This window comes from Gekko japonicus, unplaced genomic scaffold (genome assembly GCF_001447785.1).
Source record: "Gekko japonicus isolate JY-2015 unplaced genomic scaffold, Gekko_japonicus_V1.1 scaffold2, whole genome shotgun sequence".
Taxonomy (NCBI): domain Eukaryota; kingdom Metazoa; phylum Chordata; class Lepidosauria; order Squamata; family Gekkonidae; genus Gekko; species Gekko japonicus.
This window is the reverse complement of record NW_015175358.1, coordinates 4,079,667-4,102,244: the sequence shown is the minus strand read 5'-3', so window position 1 is coordinate 4,102,244 and position 22,578 is coordinate 4,079,667. Positions and strand designations below refer to the sequence as shown.

Below are 22,578 nucleotides of genomic sequence, written 5' to 3'. Positions count from 1 at the left end.
GCTCTGAATGTTAGTTATACTCAGAGATCTTGTATTTCTTTAGTGTTCAGAATCAGTGTGTGTCAGTTGTAAATCATGCTAAAGTGCCAGTGTCCTAAAATCCTGTGTAACTAATTGCCCAAATATCACAGTTATTTTTTTCTCATAACAAAAGTACAATTGATGCTCAAATGCCATTTCTTTGCAGGTAAAATTATGCGGCGGGTATTAAGGAAGATTGCAAAAAATGACCGGGAGCTGGGAGATACCTCCACAGTGGCAGATCCAGCAGTTATAAACCACCTTTTCAATAATAGGTGTGAAACAATACTGTAGCAGGGCCATCCTACAGAAAACAGCAGTAGCACAGGAAACTTGGTGAGAATATGGGCATCATCCAGACAATGACTGTATTCTTCCAGGCAGAGAAGTTGCCCCATGCTGAACAGAATGTAAGATGCTGTAAATGAAGACAAGAAACTGGTGCTCCAAGACCCAGTCCTCATTTTGTGTTGTAGATCTCACTGTCTGTGACCCTGCAGAATTGTGTGCATTATGTTGTAGACCAATACTGCATATATGAAATTCCAGCCTCATTCATATTGTACAGAACAATTATATTTTAACTGTCATAAACCTGTTTCATAGATTTTGTTTTTTTAATTTTAACCTGTTGTAATGGGCAGAGCTTTGACGGTGGAAATATTGATATGGAAAGATGGCCTTGCTCCCAAGCTGTAGTTACAGGCCTTTAAAGGGGCTTGGAAGACTAGCAGACTGGTCAGGAGCCTTCATGCTGAGGCATACTTATTGGAACAAAATGTTAGCAATCTGGCATTCTCTTGAAATATATTAATAGAACTCTGGCTGCATGTCATAGGCTATGGGAAGTTTTAGAGCATTGTCATGAAACCGTAAAACTGGAAAAATAATGTTAACTCTTCTTGATTTTGGTCTGGAGTTGTCTGTTAGTGGCAGTAATCTTACTCCCTAAAGGGGGCTTTGCTGTCTCGGTATTTTGGGGGTTTGTGGTCTGGGTTTTTTTATGTATGTGAATTTTCCCAGAGCAATTGTTTTTTACTGGTGGCGGATATTACTGTGAGAGGCTATAGTCATGGAATGCTGTGTTCATACAAAGCTGTTCCATACTTAGGATGGGTCTCAGATTTACTGTGGTAATTGGCGCAGTGCCAGAACCAGTTGAATCTGGATGGTGAGAGTGCACTTCATTTTTCCTTGATAAAAAGTGGGATAACTATAACATCCCACTTAGATATCTCTATCTAAGGGACTTTAAAAGCAGCATTAGTTCAGCCAGTTTTTTCTCCATGTGAGGCCCACAGTCGCATGGGAAAATATGTGAATTGTGCCGTGATGTGGATAATCACAGTGATTCCCATTGGGCCCACAGTCGCATGGGAAAATATGTGAACTGTGCCGTTATGTCACAGTGATTCCCATTAGTGATTATGACAGCTAGAAAGAACTACTACAATTGTGGAAATTACTTCCAACTATATAGCCAATTTATGCTTCCATTTCTCCATGTGATCATAGGTGTGCATCCGGGTTCAAAAACAAGCTGGAGCTGCTGTTGGGGGAGGGGGGCATGACGACGACCACCACACTGGGTTACTAGTCCATGCAAAAGGGGGGGTATCCCTTCTCATAGTCAGATGAATACAGCCACAGTTAACAGCCTACCAAAGGCAAGGTCAGCAAGATTTGATACTTCTCAGATGTTCAGTTCCTCATTGTGGAGGTAAAGAAAAAATGATCAAATCAGTTGTAGGCAGAGATATGATGCAGGTATATAACAGTGGGAGAACACAAAACAAGCCCTCTGGTAAATAGATGACAAGGATAATTTTCATGTTTCAATAAACTAATAAAAATATGTAATTGCAATAACAGACATCAGCAACTGGTGTGGGGATGTTCTTCCTCTGTGACTTTGTACTGGAAAAGCCATGCATGTGAATTTCTGCCAAAAGCTAGGTGTTAAATGTTGGCTGTGATCACAGTGTTGTGCCATCCAAAAATGTCTGCTTTGCCCATGTAAGAGTTTGCAAATTGGAACTGCCTAAAACAATACATTGGATAAACCATGTCTTTGCTGATTAACGTTGCCCTAATCTTGGCTCATCTTATTTCTTACCTGCTGTTTAGTATTCTAAATGCACTTATCTGTGGTCTGCAACATCAGTGTATATTTAACCCCCATATCCTACAGCATTAAAGGTGGGCCAGTGGCTGCTATGTGCTGTTAATAGGAAACAAGTCCTTTACTTTTAATCTTGGTCTGATATGTATTTTGGTTGGGAAATGGCTAGAATTCTGTTTTTAACTGAAATAAAAATCAAAGAATAAATCTATAAATCCTTGAAGGTGTGTTGTGTTTTTTTAAAATGGGAGTCCTATCAGGTTTTTGTTTTGTAAAAAAATTGTAGGTTGTTGTAAAACTTAGACCAGGATTTGCAGACTCCTTGGGTGTGTCCTAGTTTATGCTGTTTTTGGAACCTGTGTCAGTGCTTTTTTTGCTGAACATGTGCGAATGTAACAGGTACGGAATTACAGATCTGATAAGAATTTGTCGTTCTGTAAGAAGCCTTTGCTTAGGTTTGGGACTGCAGCATTAGCTTGCTCCCCAGTGCAAGATTATTTAGTTGTAATTGGACCCTAACCTATACCAGTCAATTTAAAAATACTCAGTAGAATTCGATTCATGTATTCTAATTATTCCATTTCCATATCTAAATGGAGGAAACTTGAGATATGGGAACATTCCTGGATCTGAGCTATGTTTGTCAACTTTTAAGGTTTCAGATTTGTGTTTTATATTTATTTATTTATTTATTTCAACTTGCTACCCCGCTCGAACCCCCCAGGGGGTCTCTGAGCGGCTTACAGTTAACCGTTATCCCGGCCTTACCTATGCCCACATATATACTGGGGTGGGGACTGTCCTAACAGCACCCAGTGGAGGGACGTTATTCGATCTTCTTCCTTCTGGAACGGCTCGTCGGCTTGGTTTTCTTACTCATACTGTGAAATCAGTTTAGGTTTTGAAACAATTCTACTTCAATTTCATTCAGGTTACTGAAGTCATTTGGTCATACATATATATATATGCATATTTGGATATTAATGTACTGAACAAGGTGGCCTAGAGTCATTAAAACAATTAATATAATAAGGATTTCACATCCATTATCACCTACATTTAGAAACATTTGAACCACTGCAAACTTGCAAAGGCTTCCACTGTCCCCACCTTCCTGTCCATGCTCTGCCTGCTCCATGGATGGATGAGCCTTCACAGGTCTCCTACCTCGCTTATTAAAAACATAGGCAGAAATACCTTAAATCGCTGGCCTCTGCCTCTCGCTCATGAGCAGCAGCAGTGGAGAGAAGTATATGAAGTCATCCCAGACAGAACAATGCCCAAGGCAGCAACCGGAGTTGAACCACCGCAAGAGGAAAGCTGGCTGGTTCTCCCTCCAGGACCCCAGCACTAGCCTCGGCAACATTGGTGCCTGTTCTTCAGCTGCTGCTCACCTCTCCCTTGCTGAGTCATCGATGGGGTGGGGATTGGACAGCTGGCCCTCTCCCACTCCCAGGTCCCAGTGATGGATGGGCCCAGTGACCAAATTGCATACAGTTCTTCTGACCACAACAATGGCACCTGTTCTTCAGCTGCTGCTCTCATGTCCCCTGCTGAGGCACCAGCATTAATGGGTAGTGGACATCCTGTCCTCTCCCACTCCAAAGTACTGGTGGTGGACTGGCCCATCAATGGAGCAACATACAGCTGTTCTGAGTGGGCGTCTTTCACCCCCATCGACTACACACAGCCACAAGGCCCAGCAAGTACTAGTGCTGACAGGTGCTCACCACCAGCTTCCTTAGCTACAGGAAGGGAATCCCAAGGCAACCAGGGGACAGCAGATAATATTTTCTACCACTGGGAGGGGCTCTCATTTTCTTCCTTCCCCCATCATCCTCAACGGGGGTTCATTTTTTTTTCACCATCAATTTGCCTCCCATCCAAGTACTAACCAGGGCTGATCCTGCTTAGCTTCTGAGATCTGATGAGGTTATCCAGCCCTTTGCCCCAACATCATGTCTGCATAAAGGACATTAAGTGCAACTTGAGCGGGACAAAGTTGCAAAAGAAGAAAGAAAGCAATGCCATAGACAGAGGGATGAACATTCCTCTTCTTCCAACCTTTCCTTCTCCCCTGCAAGATAGTAAACATCACATCAACCATCAGGGAGCTGCAGGTCTCACTCCCCCTTTCACTCCTACTTCAGTAAGGAAGATAACACTGCGCTGTAACCAATCATTGTATGAATAAATAATAAACCAAATAAATAGTTGAATTATGTTGTCAAAGGCTTCTTCAGCTGAATTATATTTAGTTCTTCAGTTGAATTATATTAAAATTATGTATTATTTATATTAGTGAATTGACTAAATATAAATATTCTAAACATAAACCTTACGTTAATACAAATAAGCACAATAGTTATTACAAATACGTTACAACAATTCTGTTCAGAAAGAATACATGCTAACGCAGTGAACCTCTGAGGAGATTGTCTTTCTGTTGATGGTGAGATTTTCTGATGAACACTGATGGAAACGGGAGCAGACCTAGGCTTCCCAGCAAACTCACCTTTCAACTCAGCTTATCAAGCCCTTTCTTCTACTCAGTTTATTAGCCTTATTTATGGCTTAGTTTATCTGGAAATGGACTTTAGTGGATAGATGATTATGAATGGATAGATGATTACGAATGTTGCTTCATGGATGTATTAGGTTCACTGCATTAGCATGTATTCTTTCTGAACAGAATTGTAATAAGATTTAGCAAATTCACTCAATATAAATAACATAATATACAATTTTTAAAAATAAATTTATTCTCATTTTCAATCAACATTATATTCATTTAGCTAATTATACAATTCTTTAAGTAGTATTCATATATCTTCTTTTACATAGAATAAAGTAACATAACATTGTTTTAGATATTTTCGAGTCCAGACCATCTTTTTATCTTGAGCCAATCATAGATTATTTTCCATCTCTTCCAAAACAATTCCTCTGGCTTATTTTGCAGTATTATGCTTAATTTGTCCATTTCTGATACTTCTAGTATTTTATACTTAAGCTCTTTTATTGAAGGTATAATTTTGGATTTCCAACAAGTATTCTAGCTGCTGTTAGTATATACACTATTATATAGGTATTTTATTTTATCCGGTATCATATTGAGTAGATAGGTTTCTGGTGTTAGAGGAATATTAATTTTTAATATATCTAAAAAAATCTTATGGATTTTCCCCCAAAATGCTTGAATTCTTAAACCAGCTAGGTTTCCAAATTTCTGAATGTCATTTATTAAGTAAGTTAATGACTGTTCTGGTTCTTCCACTATAAAAATCAGGTCGTCTGCAAAAACGTGTAGTTTAAACATTTCACCTTTTATTCTAAATCCTTTTATCTTATCATTATTTCTTATCCTTTCATTTAAGGATTCTAAAGTAAATATGAACAACAAAGGCAATAATGGGCATCCCTGTCTAGTACCCTTCTGTATTTGAATTTTTTGAGTGGGTTCTCCGTTAACTAGGACTTTGGCACTTTGGTTGGTATAAATGGCTTTTATCATTGTGAGGAAATTATCTCCACACTCCCACATTGAGAACTTTTGTAACATATAGGTCCAGTTAATGTTATCAAAAGCTTTCTCTGCATCTAAAAGGGTTAGAGAGTCATTGGTTTTCCAGGGTGTAATTCATAATATTCTAATATATTAATTATGTTTCTAATATTATTTTAATCTGCCTTTTTGGTAAAAAACCGGACTGATCTTTATGTATTATTTGAACAAGTACTCTTTTCAGTCTATTTGCCAAAATTTTAGCAAAGAGTTTATAGTCTGCGTTCAGGAGAGATATTGGTCTATAATTCTTAATTTCACATTCGCTAGAATTAGGTTTATGAATCAATGTTACTGTAGCCTCATTCCAAGAGGATGGTATTTTACTTGCTTTTGGAATATCTTGTAATAAATCTTTAAATGCTTCCAATATCTGCTCTTCAAATATTTGATAGAATTCCGTAGGAATACCATCCGGCCTCTTTTTATGGTTTAGTTTCATTATTTATTTATACAACAATTGGTTACAGCACAGTTGTTATCTTCATTTGCTATTTCATACACTGCTTCCCCCTTTTTGTTCCTTATTACTACTACTTCAGTGTGCGGAGTACCATCTTACTGTCCCCAAGCTCAGCATCTTCAGGGACTCATAACCTGAAGGGAGACTAGCTCAATCAGCAGGACCTGGATCTAGTAAGGGGCTCAAAATTCCGGAGTCTTTTATGCGATGACTAAGAAGCAGGGCATCCTCTGTCTGGTCCTCCTTGCATCCCCTTCTAACAGCAACACGCCAAAATTTCAGCACAGGTGCATGTTGGTGAGACAGAAGGCAAGGATGCTCGCTCAGCCTTCCGGGCACAAGGGTCTCTCCTCTACAGCCCTCCCTACATCTCTTGTTCCATCCTGCTCTGGGGTGGGTGCTGCTCCTTCGCATGAAAAATTAAAGGAGGACACTAGAGTGACATGGCTAGCCAGAAAAGGTCTCCAAGCAGTCTTGGCTTTTTGAAAACCCTTGAGACATGAAATCTACCAAGCTACTTGGGCAGTTTTCCACTGGCAGAGTTGGGGGAAGAAAGCCAGCACACCTACTGCAGGCAGATTAGAGGTTCTCCAATACCTGTGAGATAGACTGCATCAGAACCAACTCTTTTTGGTGCCAGATAGTGACCCTTCATGGGTTCCTTGTCCTGTTGCAGAACACCTGCCTGTTAGTCAGTTACAGCCTTCCCAAAGAGAAGCCCTAGCCAGGCACTCAGCATGCTTTCTTTTCATGGAATCCCCACAAGGTGTTGAGAGTTCTACTCAAACCTCTCTTGAGCCCTTGAGAACTGCTATACTGAGAATTCAGGCATTCAAAGTAGGCAGGGAGTGAAGGGAAGGGGGCGGAGAAATAGAGAAGCTCAGCGCCCTTCCAGTCTGCGTCCCATCCCGAAGGTTGTCGGCAGAGGGGCTAGGATGGATAACCCCCCTCCGACATTGGCGTTGTGCAATGCCAGGACTATAAATAATAAGACCACAGTCCTGCGGGACTTTCTGCTAGAGCAGAATGTAGACCTGGCATGCGTGACTGAGACCTGGGTGCGGGATGGGGAGACTAGCTCTCTCCCAGCTTGCCCTACCTGGGTTCTCGGCCCTTCACCAATCTCGGACTAGGGGACTGGGGGGGAGTGGCTATTTTCATTCGGGAGGCTTACTCCAGGGCACTCCTGCCACTGGAGATCGCGGGCATTGAGTGTACCGGCCTGGTGTGGGAGGCCAGGGGGAGTTTGGCGATTTGGCTGGTGTACTGACTGCCTAACACACTGGCCAATAGCCTGCCATCCCTGATGGAGGCCGTATCAGGATGGGCGCTGGAACACCCTAGGCTACTAGTCTTGGGTGATTTCAACATCCATGCCGATGACGCGACCTCCATTCAGGCAACGGATCTAGTGTTGTCCATGGCGGCACTAGGACTCTCCCAGCTTGTAACGGCTCCCACTCACCGGTCAGACACACGTTCAATCTAATCTTAGTGGTGGGGGTAACAGTGGACCAGATTACTGCCTCGGCAGTACCACGGTCGGACCACCATGCCCTGAAGGCCAGTCTGAATGTTCCACCCCGGCCCTGTTTAGGTGGCGAGCATATTTTAGCTCGCCCGTGGAGCCAAATGGACCCAGTACAGCTTCAGATGGCTCTGCAGGATCCGATGCCCCCTGGCGGCTTGCTGGATGAGCTTGTGGAGGACTGGCATAGTCGGCTCTCCGCAGCCATCGACGAGATTGCTCCTCGGCACTCTCTGCGCTCTCGCTCTAGGCTTGCTCCCTGGTTTACCCAGGAGTTGCGGCTTATGAAGCGAGAGCTAAGATTGCTAGAGAGATGGTGGCGTTGTGCTCGAGATGAAGTTACAAGAGCATCTTATAGGACATTTATGAGATCCTATGAGATGGCAGGCAAAGCTGCTAAGAGAGAGTTCTATGTGGCCACGATTGCGTCTGTGAGCTCACGCCCAGCCCAATTGTTTAGAATGATTCGGTCTTTAACAACTCTGCCACAGGGCAGACCAAATGCTAGGGAATTGGATATTGGCTGTGAGGCATTTGCGTGCTATTTTGCAGATAAAGTCTTGGCGCTCTGCCACGCCCTCCCCACCACAGTTGAAACAGTGAGTGAACTCGAGGCCCCTTGCACGTCTTCGGGTCCAGCTTTGGATCATTTCAGCCCGCTCAGCCTGGAGGAAGTTGACAGATTGCTTGCAACTGTGCGCCCAACCACGTGCAGCCTTGACCCATGCCCTTCCTGGCTTATTAAAGCTGGCCATGAAGGGTTCCGAGGTGCCCTAAGGGAGATTATTAATAAGTCCTTCCTTGAGGGGCGGTTCCCGGGGGTACTCAAGGAAGCGATGGTCCACCCCCTCTTGAAAAAACCATCTCTGGATCCGGCCGAATTGGCCAACTATTGGCCAGTTTCCAATTTGCCTTGTTTGGGCAAATTAATTGAGAGGTTGGTGGCGTTACAGTTGCAGGGCTTTATGGATGACACTTCCATAATAGATCCCTTCCAGTCCGGCTTTCACCCGGGACATGGGATGGAGACGGCACTGGTTGCTCTTACTGACGACCTGTTTGCTGCGTTCGACACAGTCGACCATCAGTTGCTGACCCACCGCCTCGCCAAGGCTTGCCTTACAATGGCTTGCTTCCTTTCTCCAAGGCCGGGGACAAAGGATGGCGCTTGGGGAACAGCAGTCCAGGAGACACCTGCTTCAGTGCGGAGTGCCTCAAGGGGCAGTGCTTTCCCCGATGTTATTTAACATCTACATGTGTCCCCTTGCCCAGATTGCCCGGAGATATGAGCTAGGGTGTCACCAGTACGTTGATGACACCCAGCTCTATCTGATGTTGGGCGGCCGGTTGAACTCCAGACCGGAAGATCTGGACTGGGCATTGCAGGCCGTGGCTGTTTGGCTTAGACTGAGCCAGCTGAAGCTAAATCTGGTGAAGACAGAGGTCCTGTGCCTGAGTCGGGGCGGTTTGGGGTTGGGGATCCCACTCCCGACCTTCACTGGGGCACCACTAGTGCCAGCGCCGGTTGTTAGGAGTTTGGGAGTGCTTCTGGAAACCTCCTTAACAATGGAGGCCCAGGTAGCAGCCACTGCGAAGTCGGCCTCTTACCATCCTCGGCTGATTCGGCAGTTGGTTCCCTTCCTCGACCGCGATGACCTGGGTACAGTGATCCATGCAATGGCCACCACGATATTAGACTACTGTAATGCTCTCTACATGGGGCTGCCCTTGTTGCAAATCCGGAAGCTGCAGCTAGTGCCGAATACTGCGGCTATGCTTCTGATGGGTCTTCCTAGATGGGAGCACATCCGGCCTACGCTAAAGGCACTGCACTGGCTGCCAATAGCATACGGAGTTCACTTCAAGGTGCTGGTACTTACCTTTAAAGCCCTATATGGCCAGGGTCTGACATACCTGAGGGACTGCCTTTCCCCATATATACCCCAGAGAGCACTACGGTCGAGGTCACAACATTGATTGACCATCCCAGGCCCTAAGGATGCCAGGCTTGCTGTCACCAGGACCAGGGCTTTTTCAGTGGCGGCTCCATACTGGTGGAATGAGCTCCCCGAAGAGATCAGGGCCCTGCGTGATCTTTTACAGTTCCGCAGGGCCTGCAAGACGAAGCTCTTCCACCAGGCTTTCAACTAGGAGCTGCCCACCACTACCACCAACATCTGTGGTGGCGGGTTGGCCCGGGTTTGGCAATCAGTTATATCGTTGCATGATGTCAGAAGTTTATTGAGCTGGAAATCGTGTGTGTTCCACTACATAATATGCCATCTTATCAACAAAGATGCACTTTGATTATGTGACTATTTAAAACTATTTAAAATGTGACTATTTAACTGTTTTTATGTGTTTTATGTGGACTTATAGTACTTGTACCACGAATGTAAGCCACCCTGAGCCTGCTTGCGGGGAGGGCGGGATAAAAATGGAATAAAATAAATAAATAAATAATTCCTGTGCCCTAAATCTCAGCAGGGAGGGCTTCAGGGCTGGCTTTCCTCTGGGTGAGAGGTGAGGTTAGCTCCCTTCAGGAGGATTGAGTGACCTTATGCACCAACCCCTTTGTCTTGCTATCTGTTAAGTCTTTGTTCCACCGGGATCAAGACATCTGTCTTCAATTTGTTGTCATCCCAACTATCATCTAGAATGGATCTAGTTTAAGTTAGAGGTTCAGGGAACTACCCACATCTACCTAAGAGGATGACAGCCTTCATATCACTGGATTCCTGTTGATCACTGTTAAGGAATTTTGCAAATACCATGAAAGTTACACTGTAAAGTAAGATTGAGATTCTCATAATGGCTTCTAAATGTGAGCCCATATTGGCTTGCTAAATTTTAAAGAAGTTATATTCCTCCGTAGTCCACCCCCACTGTAAATCTGTTCTTGACCTGCTGATCTCTAAGCAACCCTATCTCAGTCAAGGGTTTATGCCATCCTTATATTTCAGGAAAAGTGTAGAGGGTTTGTTTTCCTTATGTCTTAGGAATGCAGGATGTACTCTAAACAGAGGGTGGAGTGAATTATGTTTGAGAACAGAATTGATGAATTCTTTTTGAAACAGTAGACCCTGACCTTTTGTTTGTTTTATCCTATAAAGGAAGAACTTTGAATCTTGTTCTGTATGCTAGCATGATCTGTTCTTGCATGAATCAGAGTGATCATTCTTAATAAAACTGCCTACTCTGTTAGTGATAAGCCTTGAGTGAATCTTTTTCTCTCCCAGATGGGAAAGGGGGGGTTATGCTAGAGTTTTGAAAACTCCCCTAACAATCACATTCTTACCCAGCAACAGGTAAAAGAAAGCATCATCGGAAAACTTATGCAGATGCATCAGAGTGTGCATTTCCCTGGTTTATGACAGTTAACATCTGTCAACCTCAAAGGCTGCTGCCTTTTTTTGCTAGAGTGGCCACCACATATGCAACTCTCTCCACCAGTGTATCCATAGCATGCATCGGTAGTACAGTGACTTGGGCTTCATCTTCTACTTTGGTGAGGCACTACCAACTAACAAATCTGCCTTGGCTGTGGCTCCTTTAGACAGAAATATTCTGAAAAAAGTAGTTCCCTAATTCCTCTCATTCCTCTCATCAAGGATAACAGAGCTTTTCAATATCCCATACAAGGATACCTTCTTCCACTGATGGAGAATGAAACATTGGACTTAGCATGAAGGTTTCTTCTCATCCGTGATTGCAAGGTATCCTTCCCCACCCTAGTTGGCGGAGGAGGAACTGGAAAGGAACACCCTAAGTCAAAAGGGACACTATCTCCACTTATAACCCTTCAGGGAGAATTCTTTTATGTGATTGTGATGGTAGAGGTGTACCTCTCTCCATCAGAAGCTTGGCAAGACATGAACTAGGGAGGTGGAGTGCCTCCTCAGGACAGTGGAAACCTTTGCAAGAAATTTGCATATGCCTTGCCCATGGAGCAGGGAGGAGGCACAACCCATACAAGGATACCTTCCAATCCACTGATGAAGAAACCTTCATGGTAGGTCCAATGTTTCAATTTCTACCTAACAGTGGCATATCACAGGCTGAAGATGCATACAGAAGTTTACAAATCACTCAGATGTGCATTCAAACAGCTCATATACTACATGAGTAAAGTTGCATTGCTGCACAAAGTGTGGGCTGTTCAAAATATACCTTGATAGACAACTTGTTGCAGTTGGTTGAAGGGTGCTACATTCAAAAGGCTTGTGTCCACACTACTACACTGTGGGGTTGCCCTTGAAGGTAAGTCAGAAAGTTCATCTTGTGTAAAACACGGCAGCTTGTTTGTTAGTTGGTGAGAGCTACAGGGAGTAAATTATGCCTATTTATTTCCGGGTTTAATTCTTACCTAATAAAAGTTTTAAAAATCTGGATCCCACATACTTGGAAAGACTGTCTCTATTTCCCCCCAGACCAGCTCCTTCTGAGAATGGCCACAGTGGGAACTTTTTCTGCTGTGACTCCAGGTCTTTGGAAGTCCTTTTAGAAGGCAGTAATTACTTCTTTCACAGAACTTTTGGAGGAATATGGTGCTGTCACTGAGGGTTAGTAGAAGTGGTAGATACTGCAATTTGTTACACTTTTTTGTATTTAACATGATTAGATTTGATGAAGTAATGTATAATTTTTAATATGTAATAATGCACTATGAACATACTGCTGCTACTAAGATCTGTGCAAAAATTTTTACTTAAGCACATTGTTGAACATCCCACATTTTTATGTATCTTTTCCTACAAAGACAGAACTATGTAAAATTGTGAGGAGATCCCACTGACCTAGGGCAATTTATCTGCTCTATTGGGATGGGGGGGCGGCTTAGGGGGCGACTGTCATATTTCCATATACAAACAACTTACAAGAGCACTATGATATGTATTTTAGTTCTACCTGGCACTAAAATACGGACCTAAAAAGAAAAAAGCATAGAAACAAAGTGTCAACAGAGACATGAAAAACAATTGGCACTGGTATTTTCCAATAGGTATTGAGCCCTTTTATTAATGAAGTTCATTTGAGCTACTGGTGATGTTTTTGGCATGGCCACTATTCATTGGTCCTTAATTAAACCATATTTATTGCCCAAGCCTCAGCTCTCCTCTCCAAAGACATACATTTTCTATGCATGACATAGGTTTGAACTACGGTAATATTTCACTTAAAAAACCCTGGGGGGGGGGGGACAATTTCTTTTCTGAACAGCAGCTCCCCACACACCATACTGGAAGTTGTATAAACTCTCACAAACTTAAAAAGCAGCTTTTATGACTTGACAAGCTGTTATTCCAAAGTAACCTCTAGTACAAAACTAGCAGTTGAATTAAAATTGTGCTTTTTTGGCATCAATGACCCCTCCCCACACACACACATACACTTGTTTTACAGGTATACATACTGTAGGTTCTCCCAGTTTTCAAAAATTCATGTTCCATCTCTTTAAAGTTTCTGGAAATTTAATATAAATCAATTGAATTATTTCAAAAGAAGACTGAATGCTTCTGAATATATATAAATTTGAACTTGAGTACATCTCATGTCTATTTTTCATAATTTATTTGGAAACAAAGCAGTAAAGATATTTTTGGTCACTGATTATTCACTCATCAAAATGGCACAGGATAAATGACAGACATGAATTTTCAGCTACTACTTTCAATGTGAACTACAGCTAAAAGTCTTGAAGCCTCATTTAGCTACAGACAGTGGCTGTACCCATTATCTGTGAGGGCTGCCTTAAAGGGCCATTTTCTTTTTTAAGCCCTCATTCTCTACAGTGCACACTGTTTTATTACAAAATAATACCAAAATAGTAACAGCAAAACTGCCCCAATTTTCCATGTTCTTTATGGTGAATAAGACCCAGGTATATACTGTTTCTTTCATCATCTGCAGGGGACTAAGGGGAAACTGACTGAAAGAGGTATTGTTAGTTACACTGTAGTGACATGTTGGTCTTCAACAGGAATGTGAGAACAGGAAGTAGTACAATGTGGAGCAATCCATTTCATCCAGGAAAATCTCCACTGCCTTCATGTAGGATGTAAATATAGAAAGTTAGTTATCAAATCAAATGTATGCTCCTGTTAGCAGGCACTTGATGAAGAGGGCATTTGTAGTTAACAGCTTGTGCAGTCCTATCCAAGTAATATCTAATCAGAACATCAGCTTGTCCATCTGTCATGATCTGGGCTGTGCCACCAGAGGCCTACTAGGCCTAGGGAGCCTGGCTAGCAGTAGGTGAGGCTGGGCCTACAACTCTCAGAAGCCCCTGAGAGGTTTTGAAGCCAAAACTGACCAATAGGAAAAGAGGAAGGCTTGGAATAAAAGATCTGGAGCAGCAGGAAAAGCTGTTCTTCTTCCCAGAGGGCAGAGCCAGAAGGAAGGCTGCTGCAGGAAGAGACCCTCATCCTGAGGGAAGGGTGAGTAGTCTAAGGCCACTGCAGAGACAGTATATTTAGATGCGTAAGGTCATTTGATTTCTTTTCACCCACTTACTGTTATTATTCTGCACCTTGTTGTTTGACCTCCTATACAATAAACTATTTTCATCGTTCACTCTGCCTATTATTCGGCCAAAAGGGAGGTCTAAAGGCCTGGGAGGGTGCCCTGGACCTTCTCAGAGGAGCCTGGAATCAGAGTGGTGGCAGCATCAGGTGACACCCCACCTGAGCTGTGACAACATCACAGAACCAAAAAAAAGGAGATTAGAGGCCCCATGAAGTACACCAAGCGGGAAGCAGTTATCAACGAAGGTCATCAAATGGATGTCATTACTATCAAATATAGAAGAAAGGGTTACTTGAAAATCAGTTCAACTGTGGTACCTTTTTGCCTTAGGGTTAAGACAGAGAGGGAGAGCTTCTAACCGTAGATCTGATTATTCACCATTTGGCAATCATGCCCTCAAAAGAAACAGGTCTCAATTCAAGCACAGTGAGGATGCTGGTGATGAAGAGGTATTGCAATTTCATATCACATAGGGAGTATCTAGAACAGCTACTCCAGCTGCTACTCCACCATCTGCATGTTCTACAGCTTTTGTTCGCAAGAGGTGACCAGCATGTTTGTTCATTATGAGATCCTGATTTTGCCTGCAAGAGGGGGGGGGGGGGGGGGAGGGAAACCAGAATAAGAACATTATAATGTTTTAAACAAAATATCTTGACTAAAATCATGCAGCAAGATGGCTGCATTGTTTGCACTTCAGCTGGTCTAGCTGACAGGACTATAGCACTCCTCAGGCCCCTTCACTGGCTGCTGATTGAATTGGACTCAGAAACCAATCAGATGTTGGTGCTCACCTTTAAAGACCTAAATAAGCGGACAGTGATATACTTGAGAGGCTGCCTCTCCCAGCACGTTCCCATGCTGCAGCTTCATTTTCCCCAGCAAAGTCCATTATCAGATCCCCATTATTTAAGGCACATTCTGCCAGACTGCAGGCTTAGGCTTTTTCAGTGGCTGTCCCATGCCTGTGGACCAATCTTCTGGAAGAGTTAAGAGGGGCCCCTACCCATTTGGCAAGGCTGCAAAACGTTTAAATAGCAATTAAAACTCAAGAGTGAAACGCTGAAAAAAATGACACTTAAGTGGCCAGTAAGCCTTCATCTGAAATGGCCCAATTAAAAAAAATCTTAGTAAGCCCCAATTGCGCCATCTACTGTTGACAAAAATCCTTTAAAGGACATCAGCTTTTTGTACCATTCTTATGCCTCATGTCTGATTCAATTTCAGGTCTCACATTCACTTGAACATAGCTCCTACTTTGGACGCTATTAAAACAGACAGCTGTGGATGAAAGCTTTGTTAATGATATGCATAGCTTAGCATATTAATGATATCCGACACCAAAACTGCAGGTGATCTCAAAGGACTAACAAATGAGAAGGAACATAACCAAAGATATTTTATTTTATATATATATAAAATAACCTGGGGGATATTTTATTCTCACTGTTGTGGCATTAGTATCTTACACAAACTGTTGAGGCATTAGTACCCAATGATGAGCTATAACCATTTCAGCCACAGTAATGTGCGCGTGTGTGTAAAGTATTGTCAAGTCACAGCTGACTTACAGTAACCCCCACCAAGGAGCTTTCAAGGCAAGTGAGAAGCAGAGGTGGTTTGCCACTGCCCTCCTCTGTAGAATCTTGCTTGGTGAGCTTCCATCCAAATATTGACCCTGCTTAGCTTCTGAGATCTGACCACATTGGGCTATACTATACCATGCCACCTCCCCTCTCAGTCACAGGAATAGGAAATTGATATTTTTTTACCTACACAAATTCTTCGCTTTAGGATTGCATACAGCTAATCTCTGGTGATATGAGACAGACTCTGGGTGCATTCAGACGCGCTGTTTGATCTGGTGTCATCACACTTCAGCAACAGATTTTATATGCACGATCACACAGTCAACATCTGCCTCCTGTCCCCAGCCATTGGTTTCCACCTCAAAACCCCTTTAACCCAGAGTATTTTGTTACCAGGTCCCATAGTGGTATTTTCTCAGCTCTCTCATTTAAAGCCGCATTTTTCCCGTGTGATCGCTCCTCCGGTGTCAAGCCACTTCCGGTTTAAACCCCCTCCCCACTCAAAAGCTGCCCGAGGCTTCCGCTTTTCACCCGCCATTTTTTTAATGCGTTGGCGGTGTGCGCATAGGCGGAGCTCCACTACCGTGTTTAGAAAACCGATATTTAAACGGTCACTTGTTTTAGAGTTTAGATGAGTTTGGGATCTCACAGAGGCCATTTTCGGGTCAAACGTTTAAAGGGAAGTCTTCTGTTGGAGGGGTTGGATTAATTTGCCCTTGTGGTTCTGCGCATACGTCATGATAGTTTCCCCCCCCCATTCTATGGATGAGTGCCTATGTGCATGTGCAAACTGAGAAATTTTTTTAAAAAACCTGCTATGCGCATGTGCAAACTGAGAAAATTTTTTTAAAACCCTGCTGACACACGCTCCCGTGTGTCGGTAGTGTAGACGTTGGGGAGCGACAGGAGGTGGGATAAGGGAGGTAAGTGTGATCGCGATTATCCAGATAAAAAATAATCGCGTCAGAACCGGACCAGTTTAAACCGCTCTCAGCACGCCGTCTGAACACACCCTATCAGAACTATTAAACACTGGAGATTTTTTTTTTATAAACAATCACTTCATAGAGTACATGGTACAATGTGTGTGTTACTTTTCTGATGTGCAATAAAGGCCAAGTGATTTCAAATATACTTACATGTTGATATACCATAACAGCAACTTCTAGCTAAAGTGACCTAAAAAGCAGTCCATTTACAGATACAAGCTACTACTAACTAGTCTGCATTCATTGGAGTATGTATAGAACACAACCACCGCGCTGTTGGAAATGACTGCACTTTGAAACGCAGCAGATACATATAGTTTTTTTAAAAAAATCAAAGTGATTGCCTTAGTCCACTAAACAAAGATGCTTTCTTACCGGACGTAAACACCAAAGATGCCCAATTCAGACACACATTCTGATATTTTCAGTGGACTGTGAGCTCTTAGCAAATAATTCAATGCAGGAAGAGGCTTTATCTTGTCCATGAGAATGTAAGAGGTCCTCTCAGGACTGTCTTTAATCTTTTCTAGGACTTGTTTGAGCTCAGCACCATAGAGATTGTTCCCTGACAACATAACAGCAGAAAGATTAATACAAATGGAATAACTCATAGATGCAGTGAAGCCACACCACCACCCCTGGCTACATTATATGTGACCAGCAGACAGCCTATCATTTTATTATGGGGAGTGGTGCCAAGTCCAGAGATCCATTTCCACATCCAAATTTAGGCACTGGGAGCATCTCACAGCAACATTGGGAGCCTGAGGACCCTTTTCTCCCAATAGGGCTGGTGATATTCTCACTATTTAGAACAGGAGTGTCAAACATGTGGCCCGTGGGTGGGATCAGCCCCCCAGAAGGCTTCTATCAGGCCCTCAGTGGAACTGGCTGTCTCCTGCTTCTTCCAGTTCTGCTGCTGCTGCTACGCCCTAGCTTGCTTTGCCAGGCAAGCTTCTGTTCTCTACACTGGCTGAGGCTCCTCCCCCGCCCCCTTCCAGGGGGAGGCAGGGAACGAGCCAGAGCTTGCTTCCTTGCCAGGCTGCCTCAATTGCACAGGAGAGAAAGACAAGCCTTTATTCGCTTCCATTGGCTGTGGCTCCTCCCCGAAGGGAGGGAGAGCTTACTTTGCTTGGCTGCCTCAATCGCAGGGTAGAAATACAAAGAAACTTTAAGACCAACAAAGTTTTATCCAAGGTATAAGCTTTTGTGTGCCTTGCTACAGTTTGTGTGTTTTGTTGGGCTTGTTATGCTGTGGTTCTCCTGGGTGCAACTGGGCTCCCTCCCCCTTTTCACTGTATTCATGCCCTCATGATCCAATCTTGCTCAATAGGAAAGCAATGTGAACTATTTAGATGAGGAATAACAACAAGCCAGTGAGGTTGATTAGGTTGAGAGTGTGTGTCCACACCAAGTTCACCCAGCACATTTCCTTTGGGGATTTTGAACTTAGACTTCCCAGATAGTCGGCTGATACTGACCACTGAGGAAGACTAGTTTTGTAGACAAACATATAGCCCTCAGTTTGTGTCATGGTGCCTTCTCATGTTCTTGACCAGCACACGAAGCAATTTTATGTACAGAAGCTCTCAATGCCCAGCCATGTTTTCCCCCAGGTTCTAGGCTCAGAACTCTGAGCATGAGATTTCTGTAGTGAGTGTCAATAATCAAAACTAGGTTTGCAGTTTACAGATGCTCACTTGAACAGCATACTCAAGATTGCAATAGCACACACTTAAATGCAATAATTCAGAGCAAGAGGTGTCAGTTATCAGACACTGTTAAATAAACAAAATATTGCAAGAGTGCTAATGTTTTAAGCATGTTTTTAAGTTAAAAAAACCACCTGTGTTTGTGTCCTTAATAAAGTTAATATCTCCACTGCCTGGCATTTCATTTTATGACAAACATGGCCTGGCCCAACAAGGTCTCATTTATGTCAGATCTGGCCCTCATAACAAATTAGTTCGACAGAGCCTCCTCCCTGCGTGCCTGTCCATGATCTTGTAAGTAACTGTATTACTGTAAGAAACTTTGGGAGCTTGAACTATTTAGTTGAGGAATAACAACAAGCTAGTGAGGTCGATTAGGTTGAGAGTGTTTGTCCACACCAAGTTCACCCAGCACATTTCCTTTGGGGATTTTGAACTTAGACTTCCCAGATACTGACCACTGAGAAAGACTAGTTTTGTAGACAAACACATAGCCCTCAGTTTGTGTCATGGTGCCTTCTCATGTTTTTGACCAGCACATGAAGCAATTTTATGTACAGAAGCTCTCAATGCCCAGCCATGTTTTCCCCCAGGTTCTAGACTCAGAACTCTGAGCATGAGATTTCTGTAGTGAGTGTCAATAATCAAAACTAGGTTTGCAGTTTACAGATACTCACTTGAACAGCATACTCAAGATTGCAATAGCACAGACACTTCGATGCAATAATTCAGAGCAAGAGGTGTCAGTTATCAGACACTGTTAAATAAACAAAATATTGCAAGAGTGCTAATGTTTTAAGCATGTTTTTAAGTTAAAAAACCCTCTGTGTTTGTGTCCTTAACAAAGTTAATATCTACACTGCCTGGCATTTCATTTTACGACAAACATTACCTGGCCCACCAAGGTCTCATTTATGTCAGATCCTGCCCTCATAACAAATTAGTTTGACAGCCCTGATTAAGAGGGTGACACCCCTGATCTGGCCCAATTCTATATTTCTCTCTCTTTTTTTACATAGTATGCACATGAGACACTAGGGCAAAGAAGGGCACATTGTGCAGGATTTTGGAAACGACATGCTGCACTACAGAAATGCCCTTTATCACAGTGAGCTTACTGTGTTTACTCTGTGATGGGGCACAGTCTATCAAGGTACTGCATAAGACAGTTTGCACTTCTGCATAGATCACACAGCACAGATTATATGGAATGGGTAAAATGCAACTGCAGAACAGAAATACCTGAAGCTGTTTTAACAGTACAGAGAAAATTCTCCATTGTTTGGTTCACGTTTGTGACAGACTTGGAAAGCAAAGCTAGGTAACAGTCCCATTATTAAGAAGCCTCTGAAGCCAAGAAATCCATGCCTGATAGTAAATATTCAGAGACTATGAGAAGAGTTCTCCAGCTATATTATTACATAGAAGGCTTGTTCAGCTCAACCATAATCTATATATCTAATACCGAAGTAGCCCCCTCTGTGCGGATATTTAAGTCAGCACAGAGGGGGCACTTGGGGGGCAGGGAGAGTTTCCGGGGGCGGGGGGGGGGGGGGAGGACCGGCCTCGCCACTGCCTCCTCGGGGAGATCGAGCGGTGGGGATGGAGGAGACAGAGCTCTTCTCCCCCCCCCCCCGCAAGTATCGCGGGTCTCCTTACTTGTTAATACTAATAGTAAGAAACAGAGGGCTGCACAATGGTCGTATTAAAAACAAGCATTGCTATGTTACAGTTGAACATCATATGGCAGTAGGGAAAAAGATGACTAAAGCAGGCCTGATGTTTAGATGGTAGGGATAATCAGTAGCACAGACTACCCCAGAATATATACTTACACTATGTCTTCCTATACTTAGTAAGAAACCTATAGTTCAGTGTATTTTTTATATTTCTTCACCAAGGCCTGGAAGTGGGTAATTTTTTTCAGCCTGAAGGTTTCTGTCCACTTTTGAAGGTTCTAGATCTCTGGCTATTGCTGTTTCCAGTTCTGGTAGTTCTGCATCACTTCCTGCTTGCCCATGTTTACATTTGCATGAGCCATCAGAACTAGAGGCCACTGCTGGTAGAGTCCCAGATGTACCCCTCTCTCCCATTCTGCTGTTCTTAAGGGCACTCAGTCCTCAAACTGCTTAACAAAATCCTTTTCTGAATCACTGATCCTTTAGTCTGTGCTTCAGTCCAGCAAGCCAATGTTCTTAATGAACTGTTAAGCAGCTTGACAGCTGGAAGAAAAGCTCACATGGACCAGCTATGGACCCCAGGCTGCAGTTTGCTCATCTGTGATCCCATCGGTGAGGCCACAAGCAGCAGCCAAGCACCCCTGCATTGTGTCTGTACTGAGATCTCAGAGCCTCCTCCCTGTGTGCCTGTCCACGATCTTGTAAGTTACTGTATTACTGTAAGAAACTTTGGGAGCAAAATTGGTGAAAACAAACAAAACAAAAGGTCATATAACCTTTCCTTTTTTGCTTTATCAGCAGAAAGTACTTACGAAGTGAGATAAAACATCTGCCTTGAAAGCTGCCTTCCTTCCTTTCATTACTAGTAGATGCAAGCACACAGCAGATATCAAATGTTATGGAATAGGCAGGGAAACTCTAGAACTCACACCCCTACTTGCAAATAAATTATTATGAAATCAAAATATGCTTCGGCATAGAGCATCAGGTTTCTGCAATGTTAATCAGATAAAATATTTGCAGCATGGATGCAGTATGGCTGGACCACTGCTAAAGGAGCATGACCTGGCAGAGGGCCCATGGCTGGCTGGAGGTGCTTGGCCCATCCTGCTCCCACGAGGAATGGGAGGCTTCTGCAGGGAATGAGGCATGGAAGAGAGAGAGGGGAACTTCTTTTGATGCTCTTTTCGAGCCCTGGTGGGGGTTAAAGGATCACAAAAAGAGCCGTGTGGCATTACCTCCTTCAGAAGGTTGTGTATATACCTGATGGAACCCACATTTAATCAGGTGCAATGAAGGGCCCAAAGTACCCCCAAAAGTTGTAGCTGTCCCTGTTCATACTACATTTTATTTGTGATATTCAATGATGTAATAATTTTTGTATGCTGTTCAATTGCTTCCACACTGAGATTATTTCTGTCTATCATACGTTACTACTGTTCTTATAAAAAGAGGGATGATCATTTAGATAAGCCATAAGCACATCACAATAGAAGCTCCTAGGTTCTGGATAATGATAATACCCAGTTCTTCAGTTGGACTCATCATACACAAAGAGAATCAATTACCTCCTCCCTCCCGCTGAGGTTTTAAAACAAACCGCTCTGGATCAGCTATGGCCATGGCAACCATCTTGTTGCCTTCTTCATCCTGAGGAACAAAAAAAGGCCCCTAATATTATGGTATGACTAGTTCTCAATACTGGCTTCCAACAACAGAATTCTATTGCATAATACAGTTTTCTAGACAAAACAATCCAATGTTGCAATTCATAGGAGATTATTTTATTGAAATAATTTACACTGTTTTCCTACTGTGCTCCATCCGTGTAAATGCACAATGGCAACAGTACATGTACAAACCAAGGACAGAACTAAACATCATTCCTTACCAGGGCTTTTTTTGCAGAAAAAGCCCAGCAGGAACTCATTAGCATAATAGGCCACACCCAACAGCAGAAATTCATTTGCTTATTAGGACACACCCCTGACAGCACAGCTCATTGGCATATTAGGCCACACACCCCATGTTCGCAGAAGTGTGGTCATTCAAACACACTCACCTTTTGCTTCTTATTCTGTTTACCTTGTTTGTTGTCAAAACCCAAGGCTTTTTTATAGCAGGAACTCCTTTGCATGTTAGGCCACACAGCCCTAATGTAGCCAGTCCTAATGAATTTCTGCTGTTGGGTGTGGCCTATTATGCTAATGAGTTCCCTGCTGGGTGTGGCCAACTCGGGAGCTAGCCGGAACTACGTTCCTGTGCGTTCCTGCCCAAAAATAGCCCTGTTCCTTACCATTTCCAGAGAGTAGAGGCCAGTGAATGTTGCTCTCATTCGAGCTACTGCTTCAGGTTTATTGGGCAATAGCCTTTCCAGTGTTCCTG

The 22,578-nt window shown here is 43.2% G+C and overlaps 2 protein-coding genes across 3 annotated transcripts in view; one reads left to right on the top strand and one right to left on the bottom strand.

Moving 5' to 3' along the window:
• ACSS2 (acyl-CoA synthetase short-chain family member 2) overlaps positions 1 to 1,376 on the top strand; it is a 78,492-nt gene extending 77,116 nt beyond the window's left edge. For both annotated transcript variants that reach the window (XM_015425279.1, XM_015425277.1), the window contains one exon: positions 188 to 1,376. In XM_015425279.1, the coding sequence (XP_015280765.1) occupies positions 188 to 315 (128 nt within the window). In that variant the 3' untranslated portion in view covers positions 316 to 1,376. The remainder of the gene's footprint in view (positions 1 to 187) is intronic.
• Positions 1,377 to 14,365: 12,989 nt separating this feature from the next.
• Positions 14,366 to 22,578, bottom strand: part of GSS (glutathione synthetase) — a 22,733-nt gene continuing 14,520 nt past the window's right edge. The window contains exons 11-14 of the mRNA XM_015425239.1: positions 22,490 to 22,575; positions 21,762 to 21,843; positions 17,178 to 17,367; positions 14,366 to 14,808 (exon numbers count right to left, since the gene is read on the bottom strand). Coding sequence (XP_015280725.1) covers positions 14,685 to 14,808; positions 17,178 to 17,367; positions 21,762 to 21,843; positions 22,490 to 22,575 — 482 coding nt within the window. The 3' untranslated portion in view covers positions 14,366 to 14,684. The remainder of the gene's footprint in view (positions 14,809 to 17,177; positions 17,368 to 21,761; positions 21,844 to 22,489; positions 22,576 to 22,578) is intronic.